The sequence below is a fragment of the Oreochromis niloticus genome, linkage group LG12 (genome assembly GCF_001858045.2).
Source record: "Oreochromis niloticus isolate F11D_XX linkage group LG12, O_niloticus_UMD_NMBU, whole genome shotgun sequence".
Classification (NCBI taxonomy): domain Eukaryota; kingdom Metazoa; phylum Chordata; class Actinopteri; order Cichliformes; family Cichlidae; genus Oreochromis; species Oreochromis niloticus.
In genome coordinates this window covers 37,112,947-37,129,484 of record NC_031977.2, presented here as the reverse complement: position 1 = coordinate 37,129,484, position 16,538 = coordinate 37,112,947, and the positions used below count along the sequence as shown (strand labels likewise).

Here is a 16,538-nt window from a genome sequence, read left to right as displayed (position 1 = left end):
CTAAGCTGTGGTCACAGAGTGCCATCACTGATACGTCTTTATTAAAGTAGTACTAAACTGATGAATCCTTGCAGCAGCATTTTGACCTGAGCACACCAGCAGCTGCTGTTTGAAGTCAGATGTTTCCTTTCTGTTGATATTTTTGCCTTCACCAAGCTCCAGAGCAGCCGGACTCGTTTCCAGCAGAGCCACGCTGCTGAAACACGAGCTCGGTGTGGAATCAGAAAGAGCCTTCCTGAAACAGACATTTAGATAAGGATGACCAAAGCTTTGAGTGTGCACATGCAGCAGAAACCCAGACCTCTCTATAGGTGGTGCACCTCTGCAGGATTAGGAGCAACATCTGCTACGTCCTAATGGCGCCATGCGCCCGGGACGTCAGCTCAAATGCATGTGTACAGTATGATTCAGACAGTAGGTGAGAGGCATGCACAGGGACCACAGATCGTACATCTGCAGGGCACAATACAAAGAGCACACAAACATCCATGACAGCTTCTGCACATGCTCACAGTTGTCCGTGCATGCCAGCGCAGGAAGAGTCTGGCTGATGCACGGCTTGAATATCTGACGTGTTATCTGTGTGTCTGTGTAGCTTGGTGGATTTCACCAGACTCCCCTCGCCGACTCCTGAGAACAAAGACTTGTTTTTCGTCACTAAAGGGTCGAGTCTACAGCCTGCGTCAGGTGACCTTTCACCTCTCTTCTTTATCCGGAGACTTTCCCATTTCTCCACCACACTCTGTCACCCCTGACTCTTCCTGTGATGTCACTTCCTCCAGGCATGCAGGGTTCTCCGGCACCAAGCTCATCCTACTCAGAGTCCAATGAGAATGAGGCACTGTTTGAAATGACCAATGGAGGTCGGAGAGAGGGGTCCGAGCTGAACAATGAGAGCCGCAGCTTGTCTCTGGTGGACCTGCACGACACCTCCCCTGGCGACGGCCTCGACGATGGTCAGTGGCAGCGCAGGACAGGGCTCCTCCCCTCTCCTTCCAGAATCCTGTCTATCACATGACCACCACATCACCACGGCAGCCACAGCAGCAGCAGCAGCAGCAGCAGCAGGCCGACGCCACACCCTCAGACGGCTCGGTGGGGTCGCAGGGAAACGCAGATGACAGGAACACCATGGTGACCAAACCGGCGTTTCTTACCCAGATGTCAGTGGGGCTGACAGGGGGGGAGAGGGGGGAAAGGATGTCTGCTATGTCAAGCAGCAGCAGTGGCGAGGAGTACTCGCGGCGAGCGCTGTCCCTCAGCGAGACACTCACAGGTAGAGTCCAGGGTCGGGGGTCAGAAGGAACAGGAAGTGTTTGTGTGTGTCAGTGCTAGGACCAATTCTGTTTACATTATACATGCTTCCCTTAGGCAGCATCATTAGAAGACATAGCATACATTTTCACTGCTATGCAGATGACACGCAGCTCTATCTATTCATGAAGCCAGGTAACACACACCAATTAGTTAAACTGCAGGAATGTCTTAAAGACATAAAGACGATGGCCGCTAACTTTCTGCTTCTTAATTCAGATCAAACTGAGGTTATTGTACTCGGCCCTGAAAATCTTAGAAATATGGTATCTAAGCAGATTCTTACTCTGGATGGCATTACCTTGGCCTCCAGTAACGCTGTGAGGAACCTTGGAGTCATTTTTGACCAGGACATGTCCTTCAACGCACATATTAAACAAATATGTAAGACTGCTTTCTTCCATTTGTGCAACATCTCTAAAATTAGAAATATCCTGTCTCAGAGTGACGCTGAAAAACTAGTTCATGCATTTAAGCTGCATTTTTAAGCTGCTTTTATTTGTTTTTAAATGTTTGTCCAATGCTGCCCCTCTGTACCTCTCTGAGCTTCTTCATCCATACCTACCTTCCCAGTCCCTCAAGTCGGCAGACCAGCTCCTCCTGAGTGTGCCCAGGACTAATCGTAAGCTCAGAGGGGATCGGGCGTTTGCTGTGGCAGCACCAAAATTGTGGAATGAGTTGCCTTTACATGTTACACAGGCACCTTCCTTATCTGTTTTTAAATCACGTCTTACAACATATTTATTTACCTTGGCTTTCAGCACAGCAGGACTTGTTGATGTCTTTTAATATGTTTTCTTATTAATTATATTATTTTTAATTTTAAGATATTTTATATGTAATTTAAACTGTTTTCTCTCTGTTTTATATTTGTAGCACTTTGGTCAACATTGTTGGATGTAAAGTGCGTTATAAATAAAGATGCTATGCTATGCTATTTATTACTTCCAGGCTGGACTACTGTAATTCATTATTATCAGGATGTCCTAAAATCTCCCTGAAAAGCCTTCAGTTAATCCAAAATGCTGCAGCAAGAGTCCTGACAGGGACTAGAAAGAGAGAGCAGATTTCTCCTGTATTGGCTTCCCTTCATTGGCTTCCTGTTAGAAAAATTCAAAATTCTTCTGTGGAATGTTCTAATCGCTCTAATAGGATATTATGATCAACAGTATTGAACGCAGCACTGAGGTCTAGCAGGACAAGCACAGAGATGAGTCCACTGTCAGAGGCCATAAGAAGATCATTTGTAACCTTCACTAAAGCTGTTTCTGTGCTGTGATGAGCTCTGAAACCTGACTGAAACTCTTCAAATAAGCCATTCCTCTGCAGATGATCTGTCTGATCAGGTCTGATTTACCTTTGATTGCTCCCACCTTTTAGGTAGCTCCATCCCACCCCGGCAGAACTCCTCGGGTCCCCAGAGACGAATTGATCAGCCTCCTCCTCCATCCTCAGCTCCACCCGGACCTCCTCGAGGCCGGACGCCTCCCAGCATGCTCAGCGGCGGCAGTGGTGCAGGATCCGCCTACCCCCCACGTCCCACCTCTGGCAGCATGATGTCATCGAGCCCTGATTGGCCAACCAGCAGCCAGTCACGGCTCAGACAGATGTCGTCATCGTCCAAAGGAGATAGCCCTGAGAAGCAGCGGCCGGCTGCCAAGGTAACTAGGCTGTTACCATGGTAACACAGTCCAATTCTAGAGCGCCTGAACAAAATGTTCCTGATTTAATGATCAGATGCAAGGAGGCGGTCCTCCATACTTGTTTAAAGCTTTTTCTGTAGTGACCCACCCAGAGGACGTACCTGGACTGTCTCAGGTCGTGGGCGGTACCTGTTCAGGTGTGTTTGTGTGTCCAGGCTCCGTCTCCCTGCGCGTTAGACCGTACGGCAGCCTGGCTGCTCAACATGAACTCCACCTCCTCCTATGGTGAGGCTGAGGATGATCGCCATGACGACAGCCTCGTGGAGAAGGTAAGGTTCTCAAAGTTCTGGGTCAACACTGGTTCTACTGGTCCTGCTGGTTCTGACGGTGTGTGCGTGTGCAGTACCAGCAGGAGATTGCGTTACTGCAGGAGAAGTTGCGCGTTGCTGCACTGCGTCAGGAGGAGTGTGAAGCACGTCTGATGGTCCAGGATCAGCAGAATCAGCGCATGCTACAGGAGTACCAGGTCTGTGACCCACCTGACTCACCTGCAGAGAAGCTCAGTCACATGACACAGCACGACCAATAGCAGTGTGCGTGTGTTTTAGGCTCGTTTGGAGGACACAGAGAGTCGGCTAAGGAGACTGCAGGACGACAAAGACCTGCAGATGAACAGCATCATCAGCAGGTGGGAACACCTGTGTGCGTTACCGTAGAAACAGTACTTGAGGGTTGTGCTTGTTCACCTTAGCAAACAGACAACAAAGAAAAAGACACCTCAGCAGCCACCTAGAGGTTAAACTGTGAACTGGAGCACGAGCTCCACTGTGCTCGACCGATTCAGATGTCAGAAATAATCAACTTCACCTGACACCTGTCAGGTGTCTGTCTCTCTGTTCACCTGTCTGTCTCTCTGTCTGTGTCTCTGTCTGTCTATCCATCTGTCCATCTTTCTATTTGCCCATTTGTCTCTCTGGCTGGCTGTCTGCCTCTCTGTCTGTCTCTCTCTCTGTCTGTCTGTCTCTCTTTCTGTCTCTCTGTCTGATCACTTGTCTCTCTGTCTCTCTTTTTATCTGTCTGTCTGTCTGATCACCTGTCCCTCTTTCTGTCTGTCTCTCTGTCTGTCTGATCACCTGTCTCTCTTTCTGTCTTTTTGTCTGTCTGTCTGTCTGATCGCTTGTCTGTCTGTCTGATCACCTGTCTCTCTGTCTGATCACCTGTCTCTCTCTCTGTCTTTTTGTCTGTCTGTCTGTCTCTCTGATCACCTGTCTCTCTGTCTGTCTATCTCTCTGTCTGTCTGATCACCTGTCTCTCCGTCTCTGTCTGTCTGATCACCTGCAGGTTGATGGCGGTGGAGGAGGAGTTAAAGAAGGATCACTCTGACATGCAGGCTGTGGTTGACTCAAAGCAGAAGATTATAGAGGCACAGGTACGTCTACATCAACTGAAACCTGTATTTGAAGCCTCAGAGTTTACGACTGTAGAAGTGACCATATTTTGCCCAGTGATGGTGGAAACAGGTGGAAGTGCTCATAAGCTACTCCAGTGTCATTATGGCGTCTTAAAAGACTTCTCGAGCTATTCTCCATCCTGTAATGAAGCTAACAGTAGCTAGCATAGCTGAGTTTTGATGTATGTTTGTAAAAAACTTTTATGTGTACAACATCATAATTAGGTGAAATATGTTAGTGAAAAACATTAAATGTTCTTCATATTTAAAGCTTATTAGCAGCACAAACAGGAACAAAGGTAAAATCCCGCCTCCCTGTGACAGCTGACTAAAGATTCCAGGTGGACTTTTAGAGGACCTGCAGGTTTGTTCTGAGCTTACTGTCTCACCTGCCCGTCTCACCTGTCTGACTCTCAGGAGAAGAGGATTGCGAGTCTTGACGCAGCAAACACTCGTCTGATGGCAGCTCTAACTCAGCTGAAGGAGCGTTACGCCGTGACATCACAGAGGAACGGCCTGTCTCCGAGCAACACGTCATCGCTGCAGATCACCGAGAACGGAGAGTTCCGCAACTCTGGCAACTGCTGAGCTCTAACTGGCTGTACTGCAAGGAGAGGGAGGGGCTTAGCCTTATGAGCCCCCTAGAGGCGGGGCTAACCCATAGACTTTTACAGATGAACCTCTGACCTTAATCCACCCCTCATTTCCTGTTTTTGTTTTGCACGTTTTCTCTTTAACTAGTTCAGAGTATGACATCATATCCCGTTTACGTTTTGGTACTTCCTGTTACGAATCAGAAAAACAGTCCCAAAACCAAAATGGACATTTTATGACTTTACACGACATGAAGCGACCCCACCTGTACGTGGCTCCGGGCTGGAGGAACATATTTATTGTTTTAGGCGCTTTGACTTTCGATTGTAGACAGAGCCGCCTCACGGAAACCTCCTCATCCCGGTTAGCCTAGCTTAGCACAAAGACTGGAAGCAGCACCACAACTCCAAGTGATTGTGTTGGCCCCTCAGGGCTTCCGTACCTTTGAGTATTTTGGTCACATGGGCGAGGCGTGGGAGAGTTAGAGATGCTAGTTTGTTGTTTCAGAGAATACTGATTTTAATGTAAACACCAGATTTTATTGTAAAGCGGTCCAAACTTTAAATTGTGATGAATAGTTTGTGAACACGTGCACACACACGCACGCACACACACACACACACACTCTCTCGCTCAGACTGTCTCTGCTGTGCTCACTGTGGCTTCTGTCTCCGTGTTTATGTTTCCTCTTATTGTTATTTATCCACGTTGGTATTTATAGAGACGCTCCAATAAACTAATACACCGTCTACCTGCTCATCACACACAGAGACGTGCATGTCAATAAAAAGCTTTTATTCATGCAGACAGCTCAAAGGTCAATGGTAAACAGGAAGTGAGGTCACAGGGCCTGTAGATAGCGCTGGAGTGGGCTGATGGACCAGTATTCGTACTCCCAGCCCAGATACCAGCTGGTGAAGGTCGGCGGTTCGAATCCCTGCTTCACTGTCACGATGGGGGTTCGAGGGTCACGATTGGCTGGGTCACTCTCGATGTAGCACTCAGCTGCAGGAAAAGAAAAAAGTTTTATTTCAAACGCCTCAAACATCACAGTAACGAGTTTAGAGTTTAAACGACAACTGAACTGATCCTTCGAGATGTTAGACAAGTTCAGAGCAGAGGACATCAGACACATGGCCAGGTAACGCCCACTCTAGCCTCCCGTCCGTCTCACCTGATGTCACCGCCTGAGTCTTCTCCTCCTCCTGAGCTTCGTTTCCAATCCAAACGAACACCTGCAGCAGGACGCGTGATGTGAGGACATTGAAGAGACGCAGACATCTTTAACTGTATAAACAGAAGGAGACGCTCACTTGGTCCCAGGTATCCAAGATCATGACATCATCAGGAGCGAGATCATCCTGCGTCAGCTCACCTGGAACTTCATCTACCTAAACACACACAGATTCACCTGTGAGGATTCGTTTAGCACTGAGCCTGGTCTGAGGTCAACACACCAACATTCAGCCTCTTCCACAGCGCGTCTTTGTCCCGCGCTCCTCCCCTCACACCCAGACAGTGACAGCAGACGGCCGGTCCTCTGCTTTTCTGTTTTATTGTCTGTACTTTACAGTCTAAAGTGTATTTAGCCGACTGTTGTTGTGATTTTGTGCACTGTAATTAAAACTGAATTGAATGAGGATATAATAAAGTCTAGCCTCCAGGTGTCTCTGGATTTAGAAGTTAGCTCGATAGTTTCCCCCTGAAGCTGAAACTGATTGTTGACTGATTAATCTTGTATAAATGAAACTGGCTTTGCTAGAACTTTGGAGTAAATAAAGATGGTGACGTTGGCCTTGCTGCTGGAGAACCAGTCACGTGACCCGATCATGTGACAAGCTGACAGACCTTGAAATTTCCAGTCTTGTTGGAGCAGGCAAACAGCCGGGGAGGATGAGCTTCCATCTTGTTCTTCAGCCGAGCAGACCGACAGTAGTCCTGCTGCCCCCCCAGCGTATCCCAGAATCCATCTGTAACCGCAGATGGTCAGTTTATGGTTCTAGTATGTGCACATTGGTAAATATTTCACCTGTCCTCCTCACCTTGCTCCTCCCCCTCATCCAGAAGGGTGGGGATCACATGCAGGATCTCAGCCAGCTGTTCGGCTCCCTTCAGTTCGTCCGAGTTGCTTCTACTGCCTTTCCACATCCAGGATCCAGAGGGGGAAACCAGGAGGAAAACATCGTTGGAGTTCAGACGGGAGGAGGACGGCTCCACCTGACGAAAGCAGAGGAGTCAGGCTCCACCTGGACTAACCAATGCAGATTCAGACGACGTGACAGTCGCAAGGCATGAAGATCTGAACCAAAACCTTTTGGACGAAAATATTCCTGAGCTAAAACTAAAGTTCTGGACTCAAATGCTGAGTCATCAGAGTTCTCTGGACTCAAAGTCTATTAACCAGAAGTCTGGGACGTTCTTTGAACCAAAGGAACTTTGATTTTCTGGACTAAAACTCTAAAAGGAACGAACCAGTCTCCACTGGGCTCCAGTTCTCGCCTCACCTCCACAGCTCTGGTGTTTCCTGCTGGATTGGCTCTTATCTGGAACAGGCGAGTGTCTGCAGCTTCAGATTCGTCGTTCTCTCTAGAAGTCCCGCCCTTGTACACCACTAGTGGTTTGTCGCCAAACAGACTCATGAGGTGGGCGGGCTCTTTTCCTTGAATGACCTGCACCTGCACACAGGTAACAGTAAGGGCCTTTCCTGCTCAGAGGGTTGGGTTAACAGACTGGGCTCAGCGTTCCCAGCTGGTTTACCTGGACAGCACTTCCTTCCAGCTCATCATCCACCTCAACAGCCAAGAAGACCGATGCTGCAACCTCCCTGCCTATAGAGGGAATAAAAACATCTAAATTAAAAGCAAGTTTTCCAGCACTAGATGGCACCCTGCTGCGAAGAGACATGACCGAGGATCCCAGCATGCATGTAGCGCCTCACCACATGTAGATGATCTGACCACTTCGGTCGCTGTGCTGGTAGCGATACAGGATGATGTAACTGTCTCCTCCGTGGAACTGACCATAGGACGCCGAGTCCACGGGAACCTTCTCCGAGCCTTCGACCCTCCAAATCTATGGATAGAGACGGACTCGTTTGTAAAGCCTGACAGCTCTGCGGCCACACCTCACAGCTTTCAACAGGAGATTGCTTTTTAAAAAACAAAAACCCAAAAGTTGGAAAATTGGAAAGCAATTAAAATATCACCTCGTGTAAGTGAAGTCACTGACTTACATGTTTGAGTTTGTATCGAGATCCCGAGAAACACATGTCCATCCAAACAGAGGCGTGTGTAACCTACCTCTGTTACACATGAACATTCAAAACTCAATGATCCAATCAGAGTGCTTCATGTGACCAAGGCTGACAGCAGCCTGTTTTTGCTGTGTGTGACGAACTCTTATGTTTTGGCTTCGTCCTGCTCAGTGACAGGAAGGTCCTGGGTTCTTTCTGTGTAGACAGTACTGAGTGCAGCCGGGTGATAGTCTAGTGTGTCTGACTTACATGCAAATGTTTTATCAGCACACCTGTGAACACAGCTGCCAGCTCTCCTGGCACCAATGCAGACGGTTTTCCATCAGAGAGGAGGGATGATGTGGTGTTCAAGCTTTCAGCTCGTTTAGTCTGTTGGAATACGAGTACGACTGCAGGAAGAAAAACGGCCACATTTCCATTCACTTCAGTTTTTTTAAATAGTGCCCTCAAGGCACTTCGCTGTGAAGCTGTGTGAACGTCACAAGTACCATATTTAGAATAGAATAGAATTCAACTTTATTGTCATTGCACATGTCACAGGTACAGGGCAACGAAATGCAGTTTGCATCCATCCAGAAAGTGCTTTAGTCGTGATATAGATATATTACAATATAAATTAGCAATAATAGAGATGTGTAAGTATATAACAGAAATGGGTCTATTATGGTATGTTATAATGTACACAGTGTGAAGTATGTTATGAATATTCTATAACTATAAGTATGTACAGGCTGTAGTGAGTACAAGCTATGTACAGGCTATGAACAGGATATAAATATGAAATAAAAACTATACAGAAATCTGAGATATACAGTTATACAGAATGTGAACTATGTAAGTTATAAACAGTTGTGGGATTAAAAATTATCGTATGTACAGAATGATTATCTACACAGAACTATACAGTAGTGGTAAAGTGCTAGTGGTTGTGGTTGTGTGTATGTTCAGTCCATGAGTTTAACGTGGGTCAGATGTCAGGAGGCAGAGTTCAGGAGTCTGACAGCTGTGGGGAAGAAGCTGTTCCGGTACCTGGTGGTCTTAGTCCGGAGGCTCCTGTAGCGCCTCCCAGAGGGCAGGAGGGTGAAGAGTCTATGTGATGGGTGACTGGGGTCTTTGATGATTTTCCCAGCCCTTTTCAGACACCGCTTCCTGTAGATGTCCTTTATGGCAGGAAGTGGTGCTCCGGCGATGCGCTGGGCAGTTTTCACGACCCTCTGCAACGCCTTCCGGTCCGAGGCAGAGCAGTTCCTGTACCAGACTGTTATACAGTTGGTCAGGATGCTCTCGATGGTGCAGCGGTAGAAGTTCACCAGGATGTCTGAGGACAGGTGAATCTTCCTCAGAGTCCTCAAGAAGAAGAGGCGCTGGTGAGCCTTCTTGACCAGCTTGGAGCAGTTGGTCGTCCAGATGAGATCCTCGGAGATGTGGACTCCCAGGAACTTAAAGCTGCTCACACGCTCCACAGCCATCCCCTTAATGTGGATGGGTGGATGTGGGTCAGCATTCCTCCTGTAGTCCACGATGAGCTCCTTAGTCTTCTCGGTGTTAAGCAGCAGGTTGTTTGTGTCGCACCACTCAGCCAGACGATCCACCTCCTCCCTGTAGGCGGCCTCATCGTTGTCACTGATGAGGCCAATCACCGTGGTGTCATCTGCAAACTTAATGATGGTGTTGGAACCATCAGCAGGTCTGCAGTCATGGGTGAAGAGGGAGTAGAGAAAAGGGCTCATCACACAGCCTTGTGGTACACCGGTGTTCATTGTGATTGTTGATGAGCAGCGGTTATCCAGTCGGACATGTTGGGGGCGGTTGGTCAGGAAGTCCAGTAACCATTTGCAGATGAGGGAACTGATGCCCAGGTCTGTCAGTTTCCTGATGAGTTGTGAGGGGTGGATTGTGTTGAATGCTGAACTGAAGTCTATAAACAGCATTCTGGCGTAGGTGTTGTTGTTGTCCAGGTGTGAGAGGACAGAGTGCAGTGCGATGGAGACTGCATTCTCTGTGCTCCTGTTCTGGCGGTATGCAAATTGGTGGGGGTCCAGGGTGGGGGGGAGACAGGATTTGAAGTGTGCTAAGACCAGCTGCTCCAAGCACTTAGTGATGATGGGGGTGAGGGCTACTGGGCGGTAGTCATTGAGGCTGGATGGGTTGGAGTTTTTGGGTATCGGGACGATGGAGGTGGATTTGAAGCAGGCCGGTACCACAGCGTGGGCCAAGGACAGGTTGAATATGTCTGTGAGCACTCCTGCAAGCTCCCCAGAACACGCTCTGAGAACACGCCCGGGGATACCATCAGGACCTGCAGCCTTGTGGACATTGATCCTGCTCAGCACCGCTCCTACATCGGTGGGGGAGAGAGTCAGAGGTTGGTGGTCTGGCGTCATGTCTGTTATGGTTGTGGCTGTGGGGTTCCCTTGCTCAAAACGAGCATAAAAGTTGTTGAGCTCGTTGAGGAAGGAGGCATCAGAGGATGTGGGGGAGGGTTTGGTGGTCCTGTAGTCTATAATGGTCTGGAGTCCTTGCCACATGCGTCGGGGGTTGGAGTTGGAGAAGTGTTCTTCTACCTTCTTTTTGTAATGGTGTTTGGCTTTTTTGATGCCCTTCTTTATTTTCACAGACCTCTCAGTTACAAAACAGGAGACACTACAGGTGAACGCATTATCAGCAATCTTTGGCATCTTTGAGGTTTTATGACATTTGAAATATGCAAATGAGGTCTGACTATGTGAAATGTGCACTTTGGATTATTTCTTTCCAGCTTGAAAGAAAACCTGCTGTGACACAATCTGAAGGTCGACCAGTGTGAGGGGAAAACCACCAAAAGAGGCACAACTGTGTGTGGACAGATAGTTTCTTATGCATTTGTTTCACCTTTCAGTGCACAGATTTGGTAGAGGGTATTTAAATGAATAGAATAGAATAGAATAGAATAGAATTCAACTTTATTGTCATTGCACATGTCACAGGTACAGGGCAACGAAATGCAGTTTGCATCCATCCAGAAAGTGCTTTAGTCGTGATATAGATATATTACAATATAAATTAGCAATAATAGAGATGTGTAAGTATATAACAGAAATGGGTCTATTATGGTATGTTATAATGTACACAGTGTGAAGTATGTTATGAATATTCTATAACTATAAGTATGTACAGGCTGTAGTGAGTACAAGCTATGTACAGGCTATGAACAGGATATAAATATGAAATAAAAACTATACAGAAATCTGAGATATACAGTTATACAGAATGTGAACTATGTAAGTTATAAACAGTTGTGGGATTAAAAATTATCGTATGTACAGAATGATTATCTACACAGAACTATACAGTAGTGGTAAAGTGCTAGTGGTTGTGGGTGTGTGTATGTGAATGAAACAACCAATGATGTGGCTGCTGATAATGGGCGATCATCGCTTTGGCTCAGTCCTGCATGTTTACAGTGCGATACGTTTGTTCTTCAGTAACATTAGTGCTAGTTCTGTCATCATGTGGCTGTTAGGGAGGCGTTACAGTTACTTTGTACTGTACTTCAAACCATCTTGATGGGAGCCCAGTCATCCAGGTAAGGAAACATGGAAAGGCATGCTCTGCTCATCTGGACATTTTCAGTGGGAGAAACATTTCATCATCATCATCATCAACAGGTGACTTCTTCAGTCTCAGCTACTGCAGGTTTAAACCTTACAAACAGTCTGCGATCAGTGGTCATAACAATCTGCATATTAATAATCATAAACTGACCTCACAGTACATTGTTAGTAAGTGGTGCTAGTGTCAGTCATTGTACAAATGTCCTGTTTATAATGTTGAAACCTACAGTCAGCTGACACTGAAGAAGTCACCTGATGATGATGATGATGATGAAGAAATGTTTCTCCCACTGAAAACATCCAGATGAGCAGAACCAGCCTTTCAGGTACTTCAAACCGTGCCGGTGAGCAGGGCACGTTACAGGTTTCTGCTTGTTCAGCGTTCAGTCCACAGAGAAAGAGCACAAAAAGCCTGTTTATGCGTCATTGCTCAGCACACACAGAGCTCTGCCACATCACATGTTATGCTTTACGAGTTGGTCTTTGCTTCTCCCCGGTATCAGCTCAATTAAATACAAACAGAACACAGCGAAGAGTCAGAAAGGCGTTATGAAGCGTTAGATGATCACCGTTTTTTTGAGTCCTTTCTTCTGCAGCAGCGATGTGTGCCTGCACACACAGGTGACACAGAGGTGGGCGGGTGGATCTGTGGGTCAGTCAGCTGTAGGTGAGCCAGCCTTACATTCAGGTCAGTCACACGCTGGAGCTTTACTGCCCCGGGTTTCGTCTGTCAGGAGCCCCACGGGTCCTCTCAGCTGAAACCTGCAGATGTTACTCAGGGCTGAAAGCCAGCCCTGAGTAACAAAATAACGCTATATATATAAAAAACTGTTATTGCCAAAATAAACACAGTCAAAGGTTTAAATAATGAGGCAAAGTTATGGAAAAGTAATCAGTTGAGGGCAGAGGTTCAGCATTCACACAGCTCTAAACGCTTTGCTCCCAAAAGTTTTTTGTACTGTTTTGCTCGACTGACATCATCTCGACAAGGTTTTCCTTATTTACAGGCCATTTACAGGACAGGCCATCATGCTTGTCAGGTGACCGTGTACCTGAGCCGCCGACATTCAGGTGTTCTCACCAGTTTTTCTCCGTCCCCGCAGTCGACCATGCCATACTGCGCCGCCATGCCTTCTGATTGGTGGAGCGTAGACGCATCAAACGGCACATGTCCAATCACAGGGGTCAGCTTTGGTCCGACTAGGCACAGTTTGGTCCTGGAAGCTGATTGGCTTACCTTTTCCATCTTTGCAATCTTATTGGACACGTAGGCGGTTCCCATGCCGACCGTGTCACTGGGGTCCCTCCAGTCCTTAAAGAACTGTTTGAAGAGCGGCGCCTCCCCGGTCTCGGGAAGGACCTGGACCTGGGGGGGCGGGAACACAGGTAGGACAGGAAAATCGGACCACCTGTTTCCTGATACAGCTCATCTCAGGTAGGTGAGTGTGTGTGTGTGTGTGTGTGTCTCTCTCTCTCTACCCGTGTGGAACTGGGGTAGTTCATCTTTGAGATGAACGACTCTGCAGTGTTCAGGACAGCGTGACGCTCCTCCGAGTTTGCATCTTTACCTGCATACACACACACAAACACACACAGTTAATTTGGACCAGCAGGTGTAACATTCTGTTCAGTCTCATCCAGACAGGTGACCTCCGGACGTTCAGTTTATTCACAGGTGGAAAACAAGCGCTCCCTCTCCATGACCAGTTCCCGGCCTGTCAGACGGGTCTTGCTGGTTTCACACCTGTTGTGCTCACCTTTCCAGATGAAGATGTGTCCATTGGCTCCGTTGTCAACGATGAAACACTCGCTGGACACCAAAGCATTCTGGGAGAACAGGCTCTCTTCGGCCACCACAGCGACCTCTAGGTCACCGCCTGCATTCGACACCTGAGATGAGTCATGTGTAAATCTTAAGACATCATGGGCAGCCACGGAGAGCTGATTGGATGACGATCCAGGTGAGAAACCTCAGAGTTTGTTACCTTGTAGAGACAAGCCGCTTTCCTGTTGGAGGCGTCCGTCTCGGTGTCGTCAGCCTGAGACTCGGGAAGCTCGGGCTTGTCCCCGAGAACCTGAACACAACAGAGAGCGGTGAAAGGTCAGCTGAACGTCCCATCATGCACTGCAGCTTAAACAGCAGAACAGTTTCTGTATCGGGCTGTAAATGTGTCTATTGTGCCGCATTGCTGCCTCTGCTGGACACCAGAGGAACTGAGCTGTGGTGCGTTTCTGTACCGCCAACGAGTCTGTGATGAAATCATTACACACGATTTGCATACCTCTATCATCTTCTCTGGCTCTGCCCCTTCATCGCAGACCCGGAGCTCAGCCCGCCCGCACCTCTCGTTGTCACGGATACCCTTAGACACCTGTCGAAGATTTAATTAATAGGGTATTCTGCCTTGTGATTAGGGCTGCCACGATTAGTCGACTAGTCACGATTACGTCGACTATCAAAATCGTCGACCACTCATTTAATAGTCGACGTGTCGTTTGAAGCTTTGTAAGATCCCAAAAGACGCAGGAATAAGCAGTAGGATTTAAGAGTGTAATAACGGACTGAAACAGAAGATGGCAGCACTGCATGAAGAAGGATGCCAGCTGCCATTAAACCCCAAAGAAGAAGAAGCTGTGTCCCAGAATTCATAGCGCAGCCCAGCGCAGTTGTCTACAATGGCGGCAGCTAGTTAGTTTTAATATTACTCTTATTAATCTTTCTGGGTCACAAAATAAACGTTTAACATATTTTCAGGCAAGAATGTAGCTGTGTAAACTTCAAATATCTGCTCAGTTTATCAAGACATCACATATTTTCAAAAGCGCTCCGACGTTTTCGGAGACGTCTGTTACCCACCAGCTCGATAGCTAGCCGGGGTTCAAGGCTCACTAGAGCCGGTGAGAACACCGGACTCCCGGCAAATCGTTTTCAAACCCACCGTCGCCTTTTGCTACTCAGGTTAAACATGATATATAAGTCACTTAGATAACTTAAAAATGTTGTTGTTTGGCTTTTTTTTAGTATTTTATTTGTTCCTGAATAAATCGGTTTGGCTGAGATTAAAGTTATAGTTTTTACACAGCTGAATAAACGTCAAGCAGACAGCTGATTATCAGAGGTGTGAGATGCTCGAGAATATACTCCGGTGTCCTGTTATATTTTAGATAGCAAGGAGTTTATTAAACTTAACCGAAACAATCTGCAAATGTCATTAAAATTTAATAAACTATCATCTTGTCTTTACTCTTAGTTAGCACATACCTTAAACAGTTAAAGCTGTAAGCTAATGATAGTTATATAAGAGCAGATGCATGCTGGTGCAATAAGGTGTATGTTTTACGTCCAATGGATGAATGATCTGATTAGTTGACTAATCGCAAAAATAATCGGTGACTAGTCGACTATCAAAATAATCGTTTGTGGACGCCCTACTTGTGATGTCATAAAATGATGACGTAATTAGGTGATGTCAGTACTCACCATGGTTGCCTTCAGCTTCTAAAAGTGGTTGCTATGGGAACCAGACCACTGAATAATTTCCTGTAGAGAAAAATGGGTTTACAGCTGTACCACCCTCTCTCACCTGCCCCGCCCCTGCACCTGTCTCACCTGTCCCAGGTCCAGAATGAAGCTATCTGACTGGTTGAAGCTGTCCCAACTGACAGGAACCTCCGTCGCCCTGACAACGCGCCGACCTCTGACATGCAGCAGTCTCTTAACGTCACCAACATCATTGGTCACCACGTGTTTGAACCCTGAGGCCACGCCCCCTTTCTGTTTCCAGACAGGCAGGAAGTGATGTCATTTAGAATGAGCTCATTAATCATCACAGAATCAGCGCAAGTACACGTAGTATAGTAGTACTTGTGTTGTAGTTGCCATGTATGTGAGACCAGATTTGAAGTACCCGGTGAAGGTATCAGACTCTTCACACCTTGGCGCATGTGATTAGAGGATCACCAGGGGGTCCTTTGTCCCTCCTTGGGGGGATACTCCCACTGGGTTTAAATCTGGGACTCTCGGCCATTTGACCTTAGAACTGAAGAAGCTTCTCGGATGAGAGGTGAAACGTCTTCAAGCAACTTAAAGAAGTCCAGACGCTTTTCTTTGCAAAACTCCTTAGACTCGTAGCCCTGAACTTCGCGGTACTGGACCGGCACCCCCTGCAGGAAGTCGTCCATCTGAACGGTGAGGATAGCCGCTGCTCCGCTCTCATCCTGAGAACACTCTGAACCTGTGAGACAGTCAGCCAATCAGAGAGCAGAACAGCTGGTCAGCTGCAACCAACACCACCAAGTACTGCAGTATCACGAGTATCAGTGCTACACCACTTCCCATTTACATTTATTTAGACTGTCACTACATGTTCTCCTGCAGTATTAGTGGTAGTAGTATCAGTATGTGAAGTACCGCAGTACCCTGCCAGTAGTGCAGGTCGTACTGCAAGGCACCGCTGCGGTTGCTCGTGCTCTTCAGGATCAGGTACGCATCGCCGATGTAGAACCGGCCATACAGGCTCTCAGGAACAGGAACCAGCTCCATGTTCTCCACCCACCACAACTGAAGCCCCGCCTCCTTCCCTGCACGCTCAAACTCTGGATGGGATACCATGATGTCACTTAGAAGGGGCGGAGCCACAGAAAAGGAAACAGTCCAACCTGAAAACGTTTCACTGAAAGGGGCGTGGCAG

The 16,538-nt window shown here is 47.4% G+C and overlaps 1 protein-coding gene and 1 pseudogene across 1 annotated transcript in view; one reads left to right on the top strand and one right to left on the bottom strand.

Moving 5' to 3' along the window:
• LOC100711238 (disabled homolog 2-interacting protein) overlaps positions 1–6,676 on the top strand; it is a 27,882-nt gene extending 21,206 nt beyond the window's left edge. The window contains 9 exon segments of the mRNA XM_025911912.1: positions 596–687; positions 783–1,019; positions 1,022–1,276; positions 2,695–2,975; positions 3,173–3,286; positions 3,361–3,483; positions 3,566–3,645; positions 4,299–4,386; positions 4,825–6,676. Coding sequence (XP_025767697.1) covers positions 596–687; positions 783–1,019; positions 1,022–1,276; positions 2,695–2,975; positions 3,173–3,286; positions 3,361–3,483; positions 3,566–3,645; positions 4,299–4,386; positions 4,825–4,995 — 1,441 coding nt within the window. The 3' untranslated portion in view covers positions 4,996–6,676.
• Positions 5,843–16,538, bottom strand: LOC100711509 (gelsolin-like; annotated as a pseudogene).